At 60.4% G+C, this 24,983-nt stretch overlaps 1 protein-coding gene across 7 annotated transcripts in view; it reads right to left on the bottom strand.

The window, feature by feature from the left end:
* The window catches only part of LOC101135633 (probable palmitoyltransferase ZDHHC11B), a 67,968-nt gene that overhangs the window by 38,656 nt on the left and 4,329 nt on the right, over positions 1–24,983 (bottom strand). For 4 of the 7 annotated variants that reach the window (XR_010131858.1, XM_063700864.1, XM_063700866.1 and 1 more), the window contains exons 3-8: positions 13,564–24,793; positions 11,664–11,842; positions 10,696–10,962; positions 6,844–6,968; positions 3,726–3,881; positions 464–579 (exon numbers count right to left, since the gene is read on the bottom strand). Coding sequence is in view for 6 of the 7 variants with exons in the window: in XM_063700864.1 (XP_063556934.1) it covers positions 464–579; positions 3,726–3,881; positions 6,844–6,968; positions 10,696–10,962; positions 11,664–11,842; positions 13,564–13,977 (1,257 nt within the window). In the remaining variant the exon portion in view is untranslated. Of the gene's footprint in view, positions 1–463; positions 580–3,725; positions 3,882–6,843; positions 6,969–10,695; positions 10,963–11,663; positions 11,843–13,563; positions 24,794–24,983 lie in introns of those variants that run through there. The other 3 variants (XM_063700868.1, XM_063700867.1, XM_055367759.2) reach the window with 3 other exon arrangements.

Raw genomic sequence — 24,983 nt, 5'->3', positions numbered from 1 at the left:
AGTCGGGCGTAGTGGCATACATCTGTGATCCCAGCTACTTGGGAGGCTGAGGCAGGCAAACTGTTTGAACCCAGGAGGTGGAGGCTACAGTGAGCTGAGATTTCACCACTTCACTCCACCCTGGGCAACAGAGAGAGACTCTGTCTCAAAAAAAAAAAAAAAAAGATGCAAAAAGCACATTTCAACTTTGGAAGATGTATAGAGCAGTATAGAAATGTCCAGGAGACTCAGTTCCTTTCCTATCTTTGCACTCGGAAGTCATTGGTGCATGACTGGTGTTTATGTTGACAAAGACACATAGATACACCCACGCACAGAGCCTCACACACAGACACACACACAGCAGAGTCCACGGGCTGCATCAGCCCTGAAATAAAGGAGCATGGCTGAGAGGTCCCAACCACCGAGTGACCTTAGACATTGTCCCAGGCCTGGAGAAATGGAGCAGAGAGACAGGTGGTACCTGGAGAAATCCTTTGTCCATTTGCAAGTATGGATCTTTCCTCACTGCTTGATGTTTTGAAGTCTCTTCTTTGCGGGTATTAATTAGATACTCAAAGGTGGTCATCTTCTTGGCCTCTGGAAAGGGAAAAGGAGGAACAGGACAAGTTACCAGCCCTGCGGCTTTGCACGGCGCCCACAGGACAGCTCAGCAGGGTGGCCAGTGCCACTGATCCGGCCCCTGCACAGGGAGAACTGCTCCGCCCACCATGCAGGCCCTGTGAGGTCAGGATGAGTGCAGGTGCCTTGTGGGCCCAGGTCTGCAGCTAGCTGATGGTCAACAGGAGGGGTCTGCAGCTGCAACCTGGGGAACGGTGCTGACCCACGCCCCCCCGCCTGCCAAGGCCTCATTGAGCTGCATTGTTAGTGGTGTCAGAGATGAGCTGTCTCTCACAGACCTGGGTCCCCCATACCATGCAGCCTGAGAGGTTGCTCCAGATCCCCTGGGATCGCTGGCAGGGGTAAGAGGCCAGCTCAGGAGGGGCCGCTCTGTCTGAGGGTCCAGGTGGCCTGTGGGGTTCCCCACATCTGCACACTGGGTGGGGCGCACCTTGGGATGCACAGAGACCCCTCAGTCGGAGGACCACGCAGTGGGGCGGCCACCCCGAGGTGCTGGCTAGCAGGTCCTGGGACCACACACTCCTGAGGGTGCTCAGAGCCCCAGGCCCAGGAGGTGAACACGAGTGCTGTGAGTGCCACTCAGCACAGCCTCTGATGGGGCTGAGACAGGTCACCATCCCTGCAGCCCTGCACAGTGCCCACAGGACAGCTCAGCAGGCCGGCCAGAGCCCCATCCACCCGGCCTGTCCTGCGGGCAGCAAAGCAGCCCAGGGAAGCAAAGCAAAACCTGATACACCCGTTTATCTAAAAGAGCCATCTTAACAAACGTTAATAAAATGGGCTCTGCACCTATTTCAGCCACGAGCTTCCACGGAGGGGCCAAACTCTCCGTGCTTCTTTCCCTAAACACCAACACCGTGAGAGCCGATGTCTTGTGACTATTTCTGGAGAATGGGGCGGCCGCCCACAGAGGCCTATTTGCAGTGAGGAGCAAATGGTGGTGGGCGCCCTGGGGAGCTGCCTGTGGCCAGCCCAGCCCTTACGGGATGCATCTCACCACAGCCTCTCCAGTCCTGTGAGGTAGAGAAGCAGCTCCTGGCTGTCCTGGAGTCACTGCCCAGGGAGGCTCTGGGTCACATGGGTGTGGACAGGCCTGGGCGTCCTGCTTCCAGGCATCCTGCCTCCCGCCCACAGCAGCCGCCTGCCTGTCCTTTCACGTTTCTGCCACACTTGGTCTGGGCTTTGCGTTCAAGAAGCCCGTTCCAAGTGCAGTGCCTGGCTCAGAGGACAGATCAGGTCGTCCCTCCCAGCCGCGCATGGCTTCAGGCCCACTGCACTTCCCTGCTCTGCCGCCTGAGGCAAGGGCCAGCTTCTCCGCAGCACAAGGGCCAGCCTCACTTGTTTGTGTCTCATTCTTCATCCTCTCCCCGCAGCGTGCAGGTGACCATGCCTCACCCAAAGAAGCCTGCAGCCCCCCACGTGCTCGGCACACAGTGGGCATTGACTATTTTAACCCAGGGAAACATTCTGTACACAAAGTTGGAAAAAAATGACAAGTGCAGACTTTGTATTACTGGGCAGTTTGAGCATCCCTTAATCTGCGGCACATGTGGATGAGACCATGTGGCCTTGGCCCAACCTCGGCCGATTCTCCTGTTGTGGGGGACTCACCCTGACTCTAAGCATCTGAGGGTGAGAGATTTCCTGATAAGGACACATGATGAATTCTGGGTGCAGTGAAACTCCAGAAAAGCCTTCATAGATGGTAAACCCAAAAATATTTAAATATAAGAGAGATTGCTAGATAATTCTAGAAAGTACTTTTAAAAATATTCCTGATTCTAAGAGGGGTGGAGAGTTTTGAAGGAGGCCCAAATGACTTCTCACTCTTAAGGGTTTCAGCTTCAGGAACAGGCAGCCTGTAACATTCTACAAGGCAGACGCGAGTCTCCATGAAGTTACACCTGAGGCTTTAGTTCCATTCCATTCAGTAAACATATCCTAAGCACCTACTCTCTACAGGCACTGGCCTTGACATCCAAAATTAAAACTCTGAAAACAGCACATTCAGCTCTGTGTCCGTAGGATTTAATCCAGTGATTTTCACTGCACTTCCATTAAAAAAATTCAACCCTCAGGCAAGACAACAGTGACTGTAAGATGTGCGTTAGAGGTGTGTGTTTTAAAACATCCCCAGGGTTGTGTGGGGACAGTGGTTTGTAGGGTAACCTGTGGTTATGAACAAGGAGGCTCTTGGTGGGGTGTGTTCATTCTGAGCTGGGCGTTCTCACCACAGCTGCAGGCAGGGGCTGCTCTGGAGATGCAGGTGAGCCCAGAGCCTGACCCACCCAACTCCCTCTGCCCTGACCAGGGGTTGGCCAAGCTGTCGGGAGCAGGGCATTCTTGGGGGCTGGCCTGGACACACTGCTGCCCGTGTCCACAGAAACCCCCTGAGAGGCCACAGCCTCGGGGCCACCACTGCCCAGAGAATGGAAGACGCTTTGCAGCTGGCCCACCATGACCAAAACGGCTGGTGCCAGGAGCAGGGAGGTTGTCGTTACTTCCAACACAGGTTTCCTTGGGGCTGGGGAGTTTACCCTCCCTCTTTCAGCAACATGACTGACCGCCTACCGCCGTGCCCACTGTGAGACCCAGCAAGACCACCAGCTCTCGCTTCAGCTGTTTGCTTAGTGGGTGACCTGCCTGTCATATTTTTCATTGTTAGAATTTCTACTTGTGCTTTTCTAAGTCCACCTGTTCTTATTTCATAATGTCCTGTTCTTGCCTAATAGATCCCATTCCGTTGTTCTTATTTCATAATGTCCTGTTCTTGCCTAATAGGTTCCATTCCATTGTCTCTGAACATTTAAACTTGTTACTTCAAGCACCTGGCACCGCTCCTGCAGGTCTCAGTGTGAGTTCAGCTTCTTGCTGGGCCTGCCGGGCCCTCATGGATTTAATTTCTTCCTGTGATTTGCCCTTTTTGTCCATGATCTCACTTCTGGGAGAGGCTGACCCTGAACACATGCGCACATGGGGGACAAAGACTCTGGCCCCAGGTGTGGGGGGCTCAGGGTTAGGGACATACTCAACTAGAGGTGTAAGATGAGCAACTCTGACCAACCAGGCTTGGGGGTACCAGGGGCTTAGGGTGGGGGACATACTCAGGTAGATGTGGAAGATGAGCAGCTGGCCCAGGTGCACCAAGCCAAGAAAGTCCAGCAGGAGCACGAGCATCCCGATGATCACGACTATCAGGGTCTGCACCTGCACCGGGAACAGAGGGAGGAACAGCAGCCACGTGTTCATATTCTTGACATCTGGGGAGACAAGGGAGAGACACTGTGTCCAGCACCTGCTGACGGGTGCCACATCAGGTGGACGTCACAGACCAGAGCTTGCTGGGGATGGGGTGGCGTGGGGACAGCCAGTGCGAGGGATGTCTCCCTGCCCAGATGGATGCCTCCCTTACCTGAGTGCCCCATAGGCCCTGCTGCCTGCGGTTGGTTTTCATGATCCCTGCTTTATGGATCTGGGAGGTGAGGCTCCAACAGGGTCACTAAGGGCCGGGGTCACAGTGCCCACACTTTCCTCACTAAGTGCTCGGGTCACAGCGCCCACCCCTTCCTCACTAAGTGCTGGGGTCACAGCGCCCACCCCTTCCTAAGTGCCGGGGTCACAGCACCCACCCCCCTTCCTCACTAAGTGCCGGGGTCACAGTCCCCACCCCTTCCTAAGTGCCAGGGTCACAGCGCCCACCCCTTCCTCACTAAGTGCTGGGGTCACAGCGCCCACCCCTTCCTAAGTGCCGGGGTCACAGCACCCACCCCCCTTCCTCACTAAGTGCCGGGGTCACAGTCCCCACCCCTTCCTAAGTGCCAGGGTCACAGCGCCCACCCCTTCCTCACTAAGTGCTGGGGTCACAGTGCCTGCCGGCTCTGCCGGGCCCCAGCACCCATCCCTTCCTAAGTGCCAGGGCCCCAGCACCCACCCCTTCCTAAGTGCCAGGGTCACAGTGCCCACCCCTTCCTTACTAAGTGCTGGGATAACAGTGCCCACCCCTTCCTAAGTGCCGGGGTCACAGCGCCCACCCCTTCCTCACTAAGTGCCAGGGTCACAGCACCCATCCCTTCCTTATTTAGTGCCAGGGTCACGGTGCCCACCCTTCCTAAGTGCCGGGGTCACAGCGCCTGCCAGCTCTGCCAGGCCCCAGCACCCATCCCTTCCTCATGGCCCACTCTGTGTCCCTGGACCCGCTGCACCCTAAAACAGCCGCCTTCAAATAGAACAGGAAAGCCACAGCTCTCGCCTGGGGTCATTTCTAAGATATGGTCCTCTGTGACACTGGGCTGCCAACACTCAAAACCACAACACTTCCAAAAATCAGGCGTAATGCAGAATGGCAGAGGGCCGGGCAAGGCAGAATGGCAGAGGCTCCGGCAAGGCAGAATGGCAGAGGCTCCGGCAAGGCAGAATGGCAGAGGGTGGGGCAAGGCAGAATGGCAGAGGGTTGGATTCAGCATGGATGTCTTTGGGTGACTCAGCATGGATGTCTTTGGGTGACAGACCCTCTCTGGAACTGGTGGCCTCGGGGGCCATCCTAGAAGGCAAACACCACACTCAGCCTGACAGGACTGCAGCTCCATGTGCCTGGGCCGGGCTGGACCCCATGCTGCCCCCCTTAGCCAGTGACATCACGATGAGTTCAGCCCATGAGAACAAGGAGCTGCTTTGCTCAGGGCTCTGCTGGTTTTGAAGCCCTGCAGAATCATCTGGAACAGCAAACCCAGGAATTTGCTCAGGCCACAATCAATGAATTCACACGGAGACACTGGCACTGCCATATGGAAGCAGCATGTTCCAGGAGAGAAGGCAACACATGCCATCTTGGCCACCTCTGCTCTCTCACTTTCCCCTGGCATCCCCCACAGGGAGAACCCAGACAACATGGTGGCTGCTGGGGAAGGTGACTTGCTACAGGGGGAAGAAGAACGCAACAGGCATCGTCCTGGGCTTGGGTCCGCTGAGTTCAGGGCCTCGCCAGGGTGGAGCTGGCTTTCAGGAAGTGCTTCAGAAGTGGCTGTGAGGCCCTGGAGGCATCAGTCATGCTTCGAAGTGGAAGGAGGAGCTTTAGGGCCTTCCACATGGAGCTGGCAAAGCTCATCCTTGAAAAAAATGTCACACCATGTTGGCTCTGGAATGTTCTGGAACAAGGGGCAGGCAAGTCCTCCCTGTCTCGCCACCCGGGCTGTGTGCAGTGCGGGTGCAGCCATGCCTGGGGCCAAGACTGGCAGTCTTGTCCTGCACCCCGAGGGGCTTCTCTGGCCCAGGTCCTCCTGGTCAGGGTCCCGGCGCTGCTGCAATAAATATATCAAGTGGTGGCGGGTGGGGGCAGCTTCTACAGCAGACTCTTGCAGTCTGAGGCAGGCAGGGCTCTGACGTCCAGCTGCAGGACAGGTGGGCGCGCTGCCTCCGCAGGGTCCAGGGAGGTCCTCCCACCTCTGCGAGCTCCTGTGGCTCCAGGCGACCCCGGGCTGTGGCTGTGTGACTCCACCCCTGCCTCCATCCTCACGAGGCCGCCTCCCCTCTGCATCTCTCCTTTCTCTTACAAGCACACTCGTGGCTGGATTTGGGCCCCCTGGGACATCCCAGCATGACCCTCCCACCTCAGATCTTAAGTCACAGCCACATGCCCATTTCCCGAGGATGCTGGCATCACGGGATCTGGGTTAGGCGTGGACTCGCCTCTGGAGCCCACAGTCCTCACCGCCACGTCTCTCCAGTGGCTCAGTGTGAGCATCCGTTCCCGAGGCCCAGGCTCCGGGCCCACTTGGCCAAGGGCCTCAGCGCACCGCAGCCTACAGCCCAGCACTCTCAGCGCTGCCTCCACTCTCCCTCCCCATGGGCTGCTCCTGCAGGATGGGCACCCCCACCCTCCCACAGCTACATGGCCCCACAGGATGGTGTGACAGGTGCTACAGGGCTGACTGCGGAGGGCAGGGGCAGAGGTGGACCCCACTGTCTCTCGCCTGACATGACCTGGCAGCATCCACAGAGCAGCATGGCCAGCGCCCTCCCCGAGCCTGCCTCCTGTGCGCTGGGGGCTGCTGAGCTGTATGGACACTGGGCTGCTGCCGTCGGGCCAGGTCAGAGCCTGCCTGGGGCTGCCTGCCCCGGCCTCTCCCCGGGACAAGAGGGGCCGACCACCCCAGACCCGATACTACCACCCAGAAAGACGGCTGGAGGCGAGGATGAGGCCCCCTGAGAGTGGCAGCCACGTACCTTCATACTTGGGGTCCGTGCGGAGCACCCTGGGGTTCACGAGGTACTGGACGAGGACGTACAGCAGGATGGCAATCAGGCAGAGCATGCCAGCTGTGGCCGAGGCCACAGTGCTGAAGAAGAACCTGCTGGGAGACACACAGGCAGGCATGGGGGTGGGGACGTGGGAGCAGTGGGGGCTCAGGGGCAGGTGTGGGGGGCACAGGGGCAGGGGTGTGCACAGGGTGGGCAGGGGCGGGTATGGGGGACACAGGGGCAGGGGACACACAAAGGCAGGCGTGGGGCATGCAGGGGCATGCAGGGCATGTGGGACAGGTGTGAGGGCGGGGAGGCAGGGGCAGGGACACGCAGGGCATCTGGGGCAGGGGCAGGGGCAGGGGCGGGGGCATGTAGGGCAGGTGTAGGGGGCGCAGGGGCAGGGGTGGGGACGCGCAGGGCATCTGGAGCCCATAGGGTGGAGGTGACAGGTCAGTGTGGGCGTCCACTTGAGGGCGCCTGGCCACCGCCCAACACTGGCCTCAAACCCCACTCCCGACCGTGCCTGGAAGCTCAGGCTTCTGTCTCTGTCCCATCCTGTGACACCCCCCCAGGTCTCCAGGCCTCTCGCTGGAGAGGGGTGGCCGTGGGACATTCCCACCAGCACACCGCCCGACAATTCAGGCAGCGCTTCTTGCAAACGTGATTGCCTTTAATCCCCACAAGGAACAAGGAGGTTGTGAGGAGGGGGAACCAGCCCTTTTCATGAGTGGGGAAAGTGAGGTCAGAGATGCGGTGTGACTCGCCCAAGCCTACCAGCGGAGCATGAGGGTCACATGGCGTCTCCAGTGTCACAGCTCTGGGGCCTCTGCCCGCACCTCCCGACTCCACCTGATGCAGACAGGGTCCCTACCAGCCAAGGAGCAAGCGGGCTGGGTCCACTCAGGGGGCCCTGAGCATGGTCTGTGCTGGAGTCTCCATGGCACCATGCTAGCCAAAGGCACTGAAGCCAGGGAAGGGGAGAGCCATGAGAGTGCCGTGGCACCCAGGAGGGCCTGCAGGCTCAGGGACCTGGATCTCTGCACCCAAAGGGAACTCGGGCTGAGGAGGCCCTGGAGGAGCCCGGTCACTCCTCGGCTGCAGTCCCCTCTTCTCCAAGGGTCTCGTGCAAATCTGAGCCAAAAGCGATGTCCATGCTGTAGACGTGAGACCAAATCCACTCCCAGTCTCTCGTCTTTGCTCAAAAGATGCAGAGAATAATCCATCCAGAAAAACCAATTCTGGGCAGCAGTTCCTGGAACACACTTTGACTAAACCATCTTCCCTTGGTCTTTCTGCCATGATGATATCTTTTTAAAAGTATCCTTTAACCTCCTGTAATCTTTTCCATTGTATTATGTTCACCTAAGCTTGTTTAAATCCCTTTTCCTATTTTCAACTGGAGGACAGAGCATGAATGCCGCAGTCGTCCGAAGAGGCAGTTAGGGCACAGCTGCCTTCCCCGCGCTCCTCCTCCCTCCAAGAGCCTTCTGGATAATCCAGGGGTGAGGGGTGGCTCCGGGCATGAGCGGCTCCCTGACTGCTGCTCCCTCACACTGCCTTCCCTCTCACAGCTTAGGTTTCCAAAGCAGCAGCCCCTCCAGGCAGCGGACACGCCCCACCCTGCCCCCAGTCCTCCTGGGCTTGAACCCACTTGTGGGGAGTAAAGACCCCTCATCCTCATCCTACTCTCTGGACAGGATTCCCCTCTTCATCCAGGAAAGAAGGCGGGTCTCTAAGACCACAGAGACCAAAGCCCACAGGATGGGGCAGAGCCATTCACGTGGGGCCTCCTCTCCCCGCAGCACCCAGGGCCACTCTCCTCTTGGTTAGCACAGCCTCCTGCCCCTGCTGCCTGTGTTTAACCTGCAGAGTCCGAGGCCAGCGCTCGCAGTCTTCCCAGGACACCAGGGCCGCCTGCCTTCTTTCCGTCCCCCTTCCTCTCTTATCACTACGAAGTATGCAGCCTCCCTCACAGGGGCTCTGCCATCAGCTGGGCCTCCCCGCGGGGGCTCCGCCATCAGCTCGCCCTCCCTCGCGGGGGCTCTGCCATCAGCGCCTCAACTTTCCTCATCTTGCTCTCAATGCCGTTGCTCTCTCCGCCTCTGGCGGATGAAGGGACAGAAGCGAGGTCGGCACAGATGCCGGCGTTGGCTGCTGCCTGGAGTCGAGGGTACCCATGACCCCAGCCTTGCTCTCCTGATGCCCCTTTCCCACACACAGGCGGTGTCTATACTTGGCGCCCACATGGTCCCTCTCCAGCACCCCTCCTGAGGAAGGCAGACCCTCTCCTTGCCACCTGCCTGTGGGCCCTCACCCCCTCACCTTCCCCCCAAGGGCCCACCGGATTGAGCCAGCTCGAGGCACCAGAGCAGAATGAGTCCAGAAGGAAGTGGCACCTGGGGCTAGCGTGAGCCAGAGGAGCTGGCCCCACCTTGGCCATCGTGGAGCTGGCCCCACCTTGGCCATCGTGGAGCTGCTGTTCTCCAAGGGAGGAGGCGGGTGGGTCTCCCCGGCCCCTACCATCTCACACAGCATCTGGACTCGTTGTGCAGTCATGCAACCTCTCTGTCCCTGCCGGGCTGCTCAGCCTCTCTGGACACATGCTGTGCTCCAGACGGGATGGCAGGGAGGCAGGGCAGGGACCCCCCCGGTGCGTCCTGTGACAGGCAACGTTGGTCCCCACTCCCACGCACAACAAGGCCTCTTTCAGGTCAGCACGGAGTAGCTGGGGAGCACACGTGGTTCTTTTGCCTGGTGATCTTCACAACACAGTGCTGCAGACAGCCGGGGCTCAGCACACGGGGCCTTGAGAGTCTCTGGATCCTCCACTGTGCTCAGGGGAAACACCTCTCGTCCTTGCGCCTCCACCGTGCTCAGGGGAAACACCTCTCATCTATGAGCCTCCACTGTGCTCAGGGGAAACACCTCTCGTCTATGAGCCTCCACCGTGCTCAGGGGAAACCCCTCTCGTTCTTGCTCCTCCACCGTGCTCAGGGGAAACACCTCTCGTCTATGAGCCTCCACTGTGCTCAGGGGAAACACCTCTCGTCTATGAGTCTCCACCATGCTCAGGGAAACACCTCTCGTCTATGAGCCTCCACTGTGCTCAGGGGAAACACCTCTCATCCTTGCGCCTCCACTGTGCTCAGGGAAAACACCTCTCGCCTGTGAGCCCCCACCGTGCTCAGGGAAAACACCTCTCGTTCTTGCGCCTCCACTGTGCTCAGGGAAAACACCTCTCGTCTATGAGCCTCCACCGTGCTCAAGGGAAAGACCTCTCATCTATGAGCCTCCACCGTGCTCAGGAGAAACACCTCTCGCCTGTGAGCCCCCACCGTGCTCAGGGGAAACACCTCTCATCTGTGAGCCTCCACCGTGCTCAGGGGAAACATCTCTCCTCCATCTGCACTGGGTGCCCACTGCCCTTCCATGGCCCCACCCTTGTGCTGGATGAGCCTCAGCCTGGGTGGAGAGAAGGCAGCCCAGCCCAGGACAGCGTGGTCAGGAGGCCTCAGCCTGGGTGGAGAGAAGGCAGCCCAGCCCAGGACAGCGTGGTCAGGAGGCCTCAGCCAGCGTGGCCCCAAAAGTGCCCACGGGGGGCCTGCAGGGACTTACTCTATGCGGATGAGCTTGTCCAGGGACGGCTGCACCACAGCCCCAGAGCCAGACAGGAGGCCGGGGCACGCAGGCACCAAGCGCCACCACATCAGGACAGGGACGCGGCCCCAAGAGAACCCTCCACCCTTTCAACACGAGGACCCCTGCCCACAGACCCCTCCCTTCCAAATTCCCCCAAGCCTGGCCCGTGCCGGCCGTCCCTGCTGTGCCCCTCACCAATAATTCCGGCTTCCCACGCAGTTGTTGATCCATTTGCAGTGGTGGTCGAAGCCAGACACGCACTTATTGCAGGAAATGCAGTGTTTGGTTTTCTTGTTCCTGGAGGGATGAATCGGGGAACGCCTGTCAGGCCCCAAGTGCGCAGGTTGGGGCAGGGCCAGAGGTCCATCACTGGAAGCCAGGTGCCTCGGAGGAACCAGCCCTGTGCGGCCTGGGGAGAGGGCGTCCAGCAGGGAATGGGAGGCTGGGGAAGGGTGTTGAGGCCTGTGGGGAGCAGGAGAAGCAGGGCAGCTGTGGGCAGAGGTAGCCACAGAGCAGGAGGAGCTGTGTCTGTGGCCGCCCTGAGCGTAGACCCTCCACCAGCCGTCCTACACCAGCCTCACTCTGGGTCATGGCCCTGGAGGAGGCCGCGCCTGCCCCATGGTTCCAGGAGTTGAGGCCGGGGGCTTGGATCACACCTGTGCCTACAGGGCCTCCCTTGCAGCCGACAGCAGCCCTGTAGCCACCCCCTAGGCCATCACAGAGGCCTCCAGGGCCCCTGGAGACACTGGAACCCTTACCTCCCTCTTTCCTAGGGGCTTGTCTTGAAAATCCCCAAGAAAGGCAGTGCTCTCTTGCCCCGGGCCCTCAGGGGAGGGACCTTGTGCACAAAATCCACTGAGGACCAAACATGCCTGAGTGCTGCTGCGTTTCATTCCAGGGGAGCAGCAGGTCACCTGCAGGTGACAGACCCAGCCCTCCAGTCTCAGCCCTGCCTGTGGAGGAGTTGGGGCGGCCCGGCACTGCGCCCAGTTCACAGCGAGATGAGGGGCTATCCACCGGCAGCCACAGGGCCGGGCCCTGGAAGCTCCATTAGCATCAGCTGCGGCCATGGCACGGGCCCTGAGGGGCCAGCAGTGACCTGAGCACCAGGCCCCTGGAGTTGACCTTGACACCTTGGGGCCTCGGCAAGGGCGGGCACTCACACGGTGACCTTGCACAGGTGGCAGAACTGATTCTGGATCACATGTGCATGTTTTGATCTGTCGAAGAGGGGCATGGGCTGAGAATAGTTCTTCATGAGTCTGACATTGGAGTCGGCCGGGTCGATGCAGGAGGCAATCAGGTGGACGACGAGGTGGAAGGAGAAGATCCCCCCGGTCACCTGGCATGTCAAGGAAGAACCTGGCCCAGGGCATGGTCAGCCTGGCACGAGGCGTCCCCGTGAGGCCCAAGGGCCCAGAAGAGGCGTGGCCACTGGTAAGCCCTTCTCACCCAGCCCTGCACACATGAGCCCAGCTCACCCAGGCCTGGCCCTGCTCACATGGCCCTGCTCACGCAGCCCTGCACACCCAGCCCTGCACACCTGAGCCCTGTTCACCTGGCCCTGTTCACTTGGGCGTGCTCACCTGGGCCTGCTCACCTGGGTGTGCTCACCCAGCCCTGCACACCCAAGCCCTGCTCACCTGGCCCTGTTCACCTGGGCCTGCTCATCTGGCCCCGCACACCCAGCCCTGCACAGCCAGCGCTGCTCACCCGAGCCCAGCTCACCCATGCCCAGCCCTGCTCATCCAGTCTTGCACACACGTCCCTATACACCCGGGCCTTCACACATGGCCCTGCACACACAGCCCTGCTCACCCAGGCCTAGAGGAGATGAGGCTACCCATTGGCCCTGCACACACAGCCCTGTGCCAGTCGGGGACCGGGAAGGCTGCCCCCGTGCCCCTTTTGGTTCATCCCTGTTGGACACAGGGCAAATCCCCCACAGAATGTACTGCACCCCCAAGAGGCTCAGTCAGCCCAGCCAAGCACAGTGACCCCAAAACCCTTTACAGCTTGAGGGACAGAGCAGGGCCACAGGAGGGACACCCCAGGTGTAAACACAGCCGGATGCAGCCCCAAAGGCCCTGGAGGAGCCTGGGTTCTTTCATATCAGAGACTCCTGAGCACTGGGAGAGCAGCACAGCCTCAGACAGGAGGAGCAGGGGGAGGAGGGAGGGAGCTGCACAACCTACCCGCTCCCTCTAGACCCCAGACAGCTCGCTCATGGACCCTCTCCCCGAGAATAGCTCAGGGAAACCCCCCCAGACTCCCTCAGGGCCCCTCCGGACTCTCTCGGGGACTCCAGACTCTCTCGAGGACCCCAGACTCACTCAGGGACCCTGGGCCTCTTTCTTGGGCCCTCTGGGCTCAGAGCCTGGCTGCGGGGGCACTGGGGAGAGGGTCCTTGTCCCCTGGAGCCAGGAGAAGCTGGGCTCCCCGTGCCTGGGACGTCAGCTCCCGCCCTCAGATCCTGGCTCCCTCGTCCTCTCACGCTGGGATCAACACAGACTCCCCATGGCAACCAAATAGAAGGGGTGGAGTGCGGGGCCCTCCAGTCACCCTGCCTGGCCCCTGGAGCGCCTTCTAGCCAGGAGTTCAGGGTTGACAGCCATGTCCACAGGGCAGCCCAGAGGCCCTCGCAGTGTGGCCTAAGCTTGGCATGGAAACGCAGGCTGCCGACCTGCGGGGCACGGCGCTGTCCTCCTTGGCACCAGGGGCGAGGAGAAAGGTGCTGGCCGTGTGCAAAATGCTGCGCAGGGATTTTAGCGGAAGGCTGCCAGCAGGGCGGGTCCTGCACCACGCCAGGGGGCTGCTGTCCTTCCTGACAGATTCCCTCTCCGGAGCCCCCTCAGCCAACACTGTCCTGTCCTGACCCTAAGCAGGGGCTGCACAGAGCACGAGTGGCCACTGGGCCCACCTGCAGGCTCGGGGGACATAGTCTGGCCCAGGGCAGGTGACTGGTGCCACCGGGCAGCCATGGCCCAGACCCCACAGCCAGGTCCATCGCAGGGTCCTCCAGGAACCCCTCCCGCTTAGACCATGCCACGATGAAAAGGATACCACGTAGGCGATGTATTTCCATGCCGGAGGCAGGAGGGGAATGAAGATCCCGAAGGTGGCCGAGGAAAGGCCCACGAAGACAGCCCAGGTCACCACCTGGAAGTAGTGCAGGGGTAACGACCAGCCGTTCACTCTGGAGATGCGGGGTGGCAAGACCAGCTTTTCATTGTTGAGTATGGCTTCTGGGGTGACGGAACACTGGCTCCCGGAGCGGGTGTCCATCTGCAGGACACAGAAGGGGAGGACCTGCGCCGTCAGATCCTGGGAGGGCCGGCCCCGCCTACTGTCACAGAGACCAAGGGGACTGGGAATGCAGCCGCCAGGACCAGCACTGACAGCCAATGGCCCGGCACTGCCTGGGGCCATGTTCCCCGCAGAGGGTGCAGGGCCCTGCCCAGGGGAATGAACAGACATGCTGCAGAATCTGACCCCGGCCAGAGCCGAGTGGCAATGGAAAATGGCTCTCCACGGTGTGGAGGACCCTGGGTGGAGGACCTGGCCAGGCCCCCGGTGCCCGCGCGACCGCCCATCAGTTCCCCTGAGGATTTTTTACGTTCTGGGGAGTGCTCGACAGCCCCCACACAGCGACAGGTCCCACAACCCGTTCACGAATACACAGGCTCACCCAGGACTTCCCAGGTGCAAGAAGAAAACCCACGTCAGAAAGAGGCCACACTGAGCAGAGGGCTGCGCCTGTGAGAAACTGAGGCAATGCCTGAAGAGCTCGTGAGCCGTTACTCACTGCTGCAACACTGAAACCTGCCAGATCCTCCCCAAGAGGCTTCTCTGAGCTTCCCAGAGGAGCAGGACGAGAGCTCACTTCACAGGGTCCTGTGTGTCTCCCCTTCCACGGGACAGGGAAGCCCGTCCAGCCACGCGGGGCTGGGGTCTCTACCCGGGTGGACAGTGGCTAGGAGGTTCTGAACACGCTGCGGCCGCTCCTGGCCAGTCAGGTGGGGAGGGCGGCAGGGGCGGGAGGGACGTGGTGTCACAGAGGGGCAGTGAAAGACACTCAACGGCCGCTACGGGGTGGGGGGTTGATCTTGAGGGGCTGGGCGGTCTCTACAGAGGAGGGTTAGGAAGCTTCGCCACGTTATGCCTCGCTCAAAGTCCTTGTTGTCTCTTTGGGAAAAAAACCTTCAGAAAACGCAGTTGATGTTAAATGTATTTCTTTGAGAAGAGAGACATTGAGAAATAGTTAACAATTCTTCGTTCCTGCAGTCGTGAACGTCCATGATACAGTGGCTCTGCGCTGCCTTTGGTGGCTCCTCCCTGGTCCTCTAAATGTGACACCAGGCGGATGCGGGGCCACAGGACCCTGGGGCTTGAGTCACACAAGAATGTCTCTGGGAGACCCGAGAGACTCACAGTTATGAAACAGGACCATGGTTCTTTGGCCGGGCGCGGGGGCTCACGCCTGTAATCCCAGCACCGTGGGAAGCCGAGGCGTGCCGATCACCTGAGGTCAGGAGTTCGAGACCAGCCTGGGCAACATGGTGAAACCCTGTCTCTACTAAAAATACAAAGATTAGCAGGGCATGGTGGCACATGCCTCTAATCCCAGCTACTCGGGAGACTGAGGCATGAGAATCGTTTGAACCTGGGAGGTCGAGGCTGCAGTGAGCCAAGATTGCACCACTGCATTCCAGCCTGGGCAAGAGAGGGAGACTCCATCTCAAAAAAAAAAAAAAAAAAAAAGAAAGAAAAGTCAAAGTTGCCAAGGAAGGAAATAGAAACATAGAAAGACAACCTTGTACATTAAAAACACAATTCCCAGTTAAAAACAAAACCCAAATGAAAGTGCCAACAAACAGAAATGATGTCGCCAAAAGTCACATTGGTAAAACCTGGAATATCAAATCCAGGAAGGACCACAGATCTTAGAGAGGAGAAGAGGGGAATCGCTCAGCGGCCTGGAGCCTTGAGCCTGGAGACAACATGTTCATCTGTTAGGATTTCAGAACAGAAAGGTGGAGAGTCTGTGAGAGAAAAAAGAAAACACTGAAGAACTTTGAGAAGACTGAAGACTTCAGGTCGAAACTGTGCACCAAGGGCTGGAAAGGACAATTAGAAAAAGAAATACATCCAAATTGGTGAAAATGTGAGCAAGCCAGGGAGACAGACCCCACAGAGGACAACGAGCAGCGGGGACAGACGCCACAGAGGACAGTAAGCTGGGGGTACAGACTCCACAGAGGACAGTGAGCCAGGGGGACAGACCCCACGGAGGACAGCGAGCCGGGGGGACAGACCACACGGAGGACAGCGAGCAGCGGGGACAGACCCCACGGAGGACAGCAAGCAGCGGGGACAGACCCCACGGAGGACAGCCAGCTGGGGGCACAGACCCCACAGAGGACAGTGAGCAGCGGGGACAGACCCCACAGAGGACAGTAAGCCAGGGGGACAGACCCCACAGAGCACAGCAAGCCAGGGGGACAGAACCCACAGAGGACAGCAAGCCACGGGGACAGACCCCATGTAGGACAGAGAGCCAGGGAGACAGACCCCACAGAGGACAGTGAGCCGGGGGGCACAGACCCTACAGAGGACAGAGAGCCGGGGAGACAGACCCCACGGAGGACAGTGAGCAGCTGGGACAGACCCCACAGAGGACAGTGAGCAGCGGGGACAGACCCCACAGAGGACAGCGAGCCGGGGGGAGAGACACCATGGAGGACAGCGAGCCGGGGAGACAGATCCCACAGAGAACAGTGAGCCAGGGGTCACAGATCCCACAGAGGACAGCGAGCGAGTGGCACAGATCCCACAGAGGACAGCGAGCCAGGGTCACAGACCCCACAGAGGACAGTGAGCTGGGGAGACAGATCCCATGGAGGACAGCAAGCCAGGGGGACAGACCCCACAGAGGACAGTGAGCAGCACAGAGGACAGTGAGCAGCCGGGACAGACCCCACCGAGGACAGCGAGCCGGGGGGCACAGATCCCATGGAGGACAGCAAGCCAGGGGGACAGACCGCACAGAGGACAGTGAGCAGCCGGGACAGACCCCACCAAGGACAGCGAGCCGGGGGGCACAGACCCCACGGAGGACAATGAGGAGCGGGGACAGACCCCACAGAGGACAGCGAGCCGGGGGGCACAGACCACACAGAGGACAGCGAGCCGGGGGGACAGACCCCATGGAGGATAGCAAGCCAGGGGGTCAGACTGCCCAGAGGACAGTGAGCAGTGGGGATAGACCCCACCGAGGACAGTGAGCCGGGGGGCACAGACCCCACGGAGGACAGCGAGCCAGGGGGACAGACCCCACAGAGGACAGTGAGCCAGGGGGACAGAACCCACAGAGGACAGCAAGCCAGGGGGACAGACCCCACAGAGGACAGCGAGCCGCGGGGACAGACCCCACGGAGGACAGCAAGCCGCGGGGACACAGACCCTACAGAGGACAGAGAGCCGGGGAGACAGACCCCACGGAGGACAGTGAGCAGCGGGGACAGACCCCACAGAGGACATTGAGCAGCGGGGACAGACCCCACAGAGGACAGCGAGCCGGGGGGAGAGACACAATGGAGGACAGCGAGGCGGGGAGACAGATCCCACAGAGGACAGCGAGCCAGGGGACACAGACCCCACAGAGGACAGCGAGTCAGGGGGCACAGACCCCACAGAGGACAGCGAGCCGGGGAGACAGATCCCACAGAGGACAGCGAGCCAGGGGACACAGACCCCACAGAGGACAGCGAGTCAGGGGGCACAGACCCCACAGAGGACAGCGAGCCAGGGAGACAGACCCCACAGAGGACAGTGAGCCAGGGGGCACAGACCCCACAGAGGACAGCGAGCCGGGGAGACAGACCCCACAGAGGACAGCGAGCCGGGGAGACAGATCCCACAGAGGACAGCGAGCCAGGGGACACAGACCCCACAGAGGACAGCGAGTCAGGGGGCACAGACCCCACAGAGGACAGCGAGCCAGGGAGACAGACCCCACAGAGGACAGTGAGCCGGGGGGCACAGACCACACAGAGGACAGCGAGCCGGGGGGCACAGACCACACAGAGGACAGCGAGCCGGGGGGACAGACCCCATGGAGGATAGCAAGCCAGGGGGTCAGACTGCCCAGAGGACAGTGAGCAGTGGGGATAGACCCCACCGAGGACAGTGAGCCGGGGGGCACAGACCCCACGGAGGACAGCGAGCCAGGGGGACAGACCCCACAGAGGACAGTGAGCCAGGGGGACAGAACCCACAGAGGACAGCAAGCCAGGGGGACAGACCCCACAGAGGACAGCGAGCCGCGGGGACAGACCCCACGGAGGACAGCAAGCCGCGGGGACACAGACCCTACAGAGGACAGAGAGCCGGGGAGACAGACCCCACGGAGGACAGTGAGCAGCGGGGACAGACCCCACAGAGGACATTGAGCAGCGGGGACAGACCCCACAGAGGACAGCGAGCCGGGGGGAGAGACACAATGGAGGACAGCGAGGCGGGGAGACAGATCCCACAGAGGACAGCGAGCCAGGGGACACAGACCCCACAGAGGACAGCGAGTCAGGGGGCACAGACCCCACAGAGGACAGCGAGCCGGGGAGACAGATCCCACAGAGGACAGCGAGCCAGGGGACACAGACCCCACAGAGGACAGCGAGTCAGGGGGCACAGACCCCACAGAGGACAGCGAGCCAGGGAGACAGACCCCACAGAGGACAGTGAGCCAGGGGGCACAGACCCCACAGAGGACAGCGAGCCGGGGAGACAGACCCCACAGAGGACAGCGAGCCGGGGAGACAGATCCCACAGAGGACAGCGAGCCAGGGGACACAGACCCCACAGAGGACAGCGAGTCAGGGGGCACAGACCCCACAGAGGACAGCGAGCCAGGGAGACAGACCCCACAGAGGACAGTGAGCCGGGGGGCACAGACCACACAGAGGACAGCGAGCCGGGGGGCACAGACCACACAGAGGACAGCGAGCCGGGGGGACAGACCCCATGGAGGATAGCAAGCCAGGGGGTCAGACTGCCCAGAGGACAGTGAGCAGTGGGGATAGACCCCACCGAGGACAGTGAGCCGGGGGGCACAGACCCCACGGAGGACAGCGAGCCAGGGGGACAGACCCCACAGAGGACAGTGAGCCAGGGGGACAGAACCCACAGAGGACAGCAAGCCAGGGGGACAGACCCCACAGAGGACAGCGAGCCGCGGGGACAGACCCCACGGAGGACAGCAAGCCGCGGGGACACAGACCCTACAGAGGACAGAGAGCCGGGGAGACAGACCCCACGGAGGACAGTGAGCAGCGGGGACAGACCCCACAGAGGACATTGAGCAGCGGGGACAGACCCCACAGAGGACAGCGAGCCGGGGGGAGAGACACAATGGAGGACAGCGAGGCGGGGAGACAGATCCCACAGAGGACAGCGAGCCAGGGGACACAGACCCCACAGAGGACAGCGAGTCAGGGGGCACAGACCCCACAGAGGACAGCGAGCCGGGGAGACAGATCCCACAGAGGACAGCGAGCCAGGGGACACAGACCCCACAGAGGACAGCGAGTCAGGGGGCACAGACCCCACAGAGGACAGCGAGCCAGGGAGACAGACCCCACAGAGGACAGTGAGCCAGGGGGCACAGACCCCACAGAGGACAGCGAGCCGGGGAGACAGACCCCACAGAGGACAGCGAGCCGGGGAGACAGATCCCACAGAGGACAGCGAGCCAGGGGACACAGACCCCACAGAGGACAGCGAGTCAGGGGGCACAGACCCCACAGAGGACAGCGAGCCAGGGAGACAGACCCCACAGAGGACAGTGAGCAGCGGGGACAGACCCCACAGAGGACAGCGAGCCGGGGGGCACAGACCACACAGAGGACAGCGAGCCGGGGGGACAGACCCCATGGAGGATAGCAAGCCAGGGGGTCAGACTGCCCAGAGGACAGTGAGCAGTGGGGATAGACCCCACCGAGGACAGTGAGCCGGGGGGCACAGACCCCACGGAGGACAGCGAGCCAGGGGGACAGACCCCACAGAGGACAGTGAGCCAGGGGGACAGAACCCACAGAGGACAGCAAGCCAGGGGGACAGACCCCACAGAGGACAGCGAGCCGCGGGGACAGACCCCACGGAGGACAGCAAGCCGCGGGGACACAGACCCTACAGAGGACAGAGAGCCGGGGAGACAGACCCCACGGAGGACAGTGAGCAGCGGGGACAGACCCCACAGAGGACATTGAGCAGCGGGGACAGACCCCACAGAGGACAGCGAGCCGCGGGGACAGACCCCATGGAGGACAGCAAGCCGCGGGGACAGACCCCATGGAGGACAGCGAGCCGGGGGACACAGACCCTACAGAGGACAGAAAGCCGGGGAGACAGACCCCACGGAGGACAGTGAGCAGCGGGGACAGACCCCACAGAGGACATTGAGCAGCGGGGACAGACCCCACAGAGGACAGCGAGCCGGGGGGAGAGACACCATGGAGGACAGCGAGCCGGGGAGACAGATCCCACAGAGGACAGCGAGCCAGGGGACACAGACCCCACAGAGGACAGCGAGTCAGGGGGCACAGACCCCACAGAGGACAGCGAGCCAGGGAGACAGACCCCACAGAGGACAGTGAGCCAGGGGGCACAGACCCCACAGAGGACAGCGAGCCGGGGAGACAGACCCCACAGAGGACAGCGAGCCAGGGGGCACAGACCCCACAGAGGACAGTGAGCAGCGGGGACAGACCCCACAGAAGACAGCAAGCTGGGGGCACAGACCGCACAGAGGACAGTGAGCAGCGGGGACAGACCCCACCGAGGACAGTGAGCTGGGGGGCACAGACCCCACAGAGGACAGCCAGCCGGGGGGACAGACCCCACGGAGGACAGTGAGCCGGGGGGACAGACCCCACAGAGGACAGTGAGCAGCGGGGACAGACCCCACAGAGGACAACGAGCCAGGGGACACAGACCCCACAGAGGACAGCAAGTGAGGGTCACAGACCCCACAGAGGACAGCAAGCCAGGGGGACAGACCCCACAGAGGACAGCAAGCCAGGGGGACAGACCCCACAGAGGACAGCGAGCCAGGGGGACAGAACCCACAGGGGACAGCGAGCCACGGGGACAGACCCCACGGAGGACAGCGAGCCATGGGGACAGACCCTATGGAGGACAGCAAGCTGGGGGGACAGACCGCACAGAGGACAGTGAGCAGCGGGGACAGACCCCACCGAGGACAGTGAGCTGGGGGGCACAGACCCCACAGAGGACAGCCAGCCGGGGGGACAGACCCCACAGAGGAGAGTGAGCAGCGGAGACAGATCCCACAGAGGACAGCGAGCCAGGGGGCACAGACCCCACAGAGGACAGCGAGTGAGGGGCACAGACCCCACAGAGGACAGTGAGCCAGGGAGACAGACCCCACAGAGGACAGTGAACAGTGGGGACAGACCCCACAGAGGACAGCGAGCCACAGGGACAGACCCCACGGAGGACAGCGAGCCAGGGAGACAGACCCCACAGAGGACAGTGAGCAGCGGGGACAGACCCCACAGAGGACAGCGAGCCGGGGGGCACAGACCCCACAGAGGACAGACAGCGAGAGAGGGGCACAGACCCCACAGAGGACAGACAGCAAGCGAGGGGCACAGACCCCAGAGGACAGTGAGCAGTGGGGATAGACCCCACAGAGGACAGCGAGCCGGGGAGACAGACCCCACACAGGACAGACAGTGAGCGAGGGGCACAGACCCCGCGGAGGACAGCAAGCAAGGGGCATGGACCCCATGGAGGACAGCGAGCAGGGGACACGGACGTCACATCAGCCAGAGAAGACTCCAGGACAGCTCCTTCCCCTCAGGCCCACGCTCAGCCTCGATACCACCGTGGCCTGTAAGCACGTTCATATACCACACCACACAATCCACATCACACACCATATACCACACAGACCATGTACCACACACACCACACACCACACAACACAGACCACACTGACCACACACCACATACCAGACCACACACCACACACCGCATACCACATAAACCACACAACACACACCAAACAGAAACCACAACACACAAAACACAACACATACACAAGACACCACACACACCATACACCACACGCCACACACCACACAATACATACCACATATATCATACAACACAGACCACCCACAACACATACCACAGACACACAACACAAACCACAAAACAGAAACCACACAACACATATCATACAGATTACACACCACACCACACAACACGAAACACACGAGACCACACAATCCACAACACACACCACCCACACACCACACAACACACAAAACAGATCACGCACACCACACAACTCCACGCACACCACACATGCACCACACACCACACAAACCACACGCACACACCTCACGCCACACATATGCAACAGAAGCAAAACACACACACCAAACACACCACACACTGCACGTGCACCACGTGACAAGTACCAGACACCAACCACAAATGCATCACTCTCCACATACCACACAGGGACCACACAATACACACAATACACATCACGCACACAGAATACACACCACACACAGCACACCACACAAACCACACACCACACACAGAGCACACACACTTGCACTACACGCTGCACACCACACACACACCACACAAACCAAACATCACACCACATACTGCACACATACCACACCCCCAAAATACCACACATACACCAAACCACACACCACACACACACCAAACCACACACCACCGAGCACACCCATTTGCACTACACACCGCATACCACACACAGCACACAAACCACACACACCACATACCACACACATACAACCCCCACAAAATACCACACACAACACACAATGCTCACACTCCCACACACACCACACAATGCACACACACTCCCACACACAATTCAAGTGAAAGGAGCATCTGTGAGTCATGACACTGAAGACTTGTAATGTTGGGTTCAGGTCCCCTTAGCACGACTAAGGCTGGATGGGCCCCCCTGTGTTATGACAACCGGACTGATGCCCGGGGAACTGGCTGCCCAGCACCGGGGCCTGCAGCACAATCCTGTGTGGTGGACCCCAGGCGCCTCCTGTCTGCCCCCATCTGTGGATGTGGAGACAGCCCCCTTCTCAGACTGGGACTCCATCCTTCTCTGCACCACCACACATGAGAACCAGCCCCTGCCACAGACCCCAGAGACCACAGGTGCCCATCCCACCCTATCAGGTCTTTAAGATGCCGTGGCCTCCTCAATCTTTCCTGTTTCCATCTGTGTATATGACACCAGGCCCCTAGAGTCTGTCCCGGTCCCTGTCCTATCTTTATGACTCCGTGGTCCCCCGAGTCTGTCCTGGTCCCTGTCCTGTCTTTATGACACCAGGCCCCCAGAGTCTGTCCCGGTCCCATCCCTGTCTTTATGACACCAGGCCCCTAGAGTCTGTCCTGGTCCCCATCCTATCTTTATGACTCCGTGGTCCCCCGAGTCTGTCCTGGTCCCCGTCCTGTCTTTACGACACCAGGCCCCCAGAGTCTGTCCCGGTCCCATCCCTGTCTTTATGACACCAGGCCCCTAGGGTCTGTCCTGGTCCCCATCCTATCTTTATGACTCCGTGGTCCCCCGAGTCTGTCCTGGTCCCCGTCCTGTCTTTATGACACCAGGCCCCCAGAGTCTGTCCCGGTCCCATCCCTGTCTTTATGACACCAGGCCCCTAGAGTCTATCCTGGCCCCATCCCTGTCTTTATGACACCAGGCCCCCAGAGTCTGTCCTGGTCCCCGTCCTGTCTTTATGACACCGTGGTCCCCCGAGTCTGTCCCAGTCCCCATCCTGTCTTTATGACACCGTGGTCCCCTGAGTCTGTCCAGGTCCCCATCCTGTCTTTATGACACCAGGCCCCTAGAGTCTGTCCTGGTCCCCGTCCTGTCTTTATGACACCGTGGTCCCCTGAGTCTGTCCAGGTCCCCGTCCTGTCTTTATGACACCAGGCCCCTAGAGTCTGTCCTGGTCCCCGTCCTATCTTTATGACACCGTGGTCCCCCGGGTCGGTCCCGGTCCTGTCCCAGGCCTGTCTTTATGACACCAGGCCCCCAGAGTCTGTCCTGGTCCCATCCCTGTCTTTATGACACCAGATCCCCAGAGTCTGTCCTGGTCCCCATCCTGTCTTTATGACACCAGGCCCCTAGAGTCTGTCCCGGTCCCTGTCCTGTCTTTATGACACCAGGCCCCTAGAGTCTGTCCAGGTCCCATCCCTGTCTTTATGACACCGTGGTCCCCCGAGTCTGTCCCAGTCCCTGTCCTGTCTTTATGACACCAGGTCCCTAGAGTCTGTCCCGGTCCCCGTCCTGTCTTTATGACACCAGGCCCCTAGAGTCTGTCCAGGTCCCAACCCTGTCTTTATGACACCAGGCCCCTAGAGTCTGTCCTGGTCCCCATCCTGTCTTTATGACACCGTGGTCCCCCGAGTCTGTCCAGGTCCCCGTCCTGTCTTTATGACACCGTGGTCCCTGAATCTATCCTGGTCCGAGTCCCCATCCTGTCTTTATGACACCATGGTCCCACAGGTCTGTCCTCTTCGTCCCTGTCCTGCCTTTATGACACTGTGGTCCCTGAGTCTGTCCTCACCGTCCCTGCCCTTATGAGACTCTGGCACCCCTGAGCATATCCTCACTCTCCTCCAGCCCCCCAAACGTGTCCTCGTCCCCCTCTGGGCCTGCTCAGCCACGCTTTTTCCATGGGGACCCTCTGGAAGCCACCCCACCCTGGTGAAACCTTCCATTCCTCTACTCCCCACAGTGGAAACGGCCTTTTCTGAGGCCCCTCATGAGACAAATCCTCACAGCCTGAGTCCCGGACAGTCTTGCTGTGTTGCCTTTACTGCTTGACTCCTTCGGGAGTGCAGGGATTGCATCTGCCTTTTGGGAACATGGGAAAGTAAGGCCCCACTTTCCTTACCGCCAGAACCCACAGTTCCTTCTCACGCCTATCACATCACAGGTCCAGGCTGAAGAGCAAGAGAAAAGCAGCGTCGCTCTCGCTGACTCCAGACCAAAGTGAGAAGTGGGTGGGCTGCCCTGGTTGACACGGTAGCCACGGAACCCAGGGCGCCTCACAAAGCCATGGCAGTTGGGAGGATGAGGGGACAAGGGGGCATGAGGAGGGAGGAAAGCGTGAGATGGACTCGGGTGGAGGTGAAATAATGCACGCAGTGGTCCATTTCCAAGACAAGGTGGCTTGATCCGGTTTAGGTCAGCAAACTACAAAAAAACAGGATGTACTAGGCCCCTGCTTCGATGGGCCCCAATGCCTGCTTGTCGGCCTCCCCCTCCCTGCCTTCCCACCTGCTTAGCCGCCCTCACCTGAACCAAAGTAGTCTAAGACGAAAGTTTACTAGCCTGCAAAAGAGCTCGCTTTGTCTGTTCTTATCAGCCTGCCCAGCTACTCAGC

Source organism: Gorilla gorilla, chromosome 19 (assembly GCF_029281585.2).
Source record: "Gorilla gorilla gorilla isolate KB3781 chromosome 19, NHGRI_mGorGor1-v2.1_pri, whole genome shotgun sequence".
NCBI classification, from domain to species: domain Eukaryota; kingdom Metazoa; phylum Chordata; class Mammalia; order Primates; family Hominidae; genus Gorilla; species Gorilla gorilla.
The sequence above is the reverse complement of the archived record's forward strand: the minus strand, read 5'-3'. Positions and strand labels throughout refer to the sequence as shown.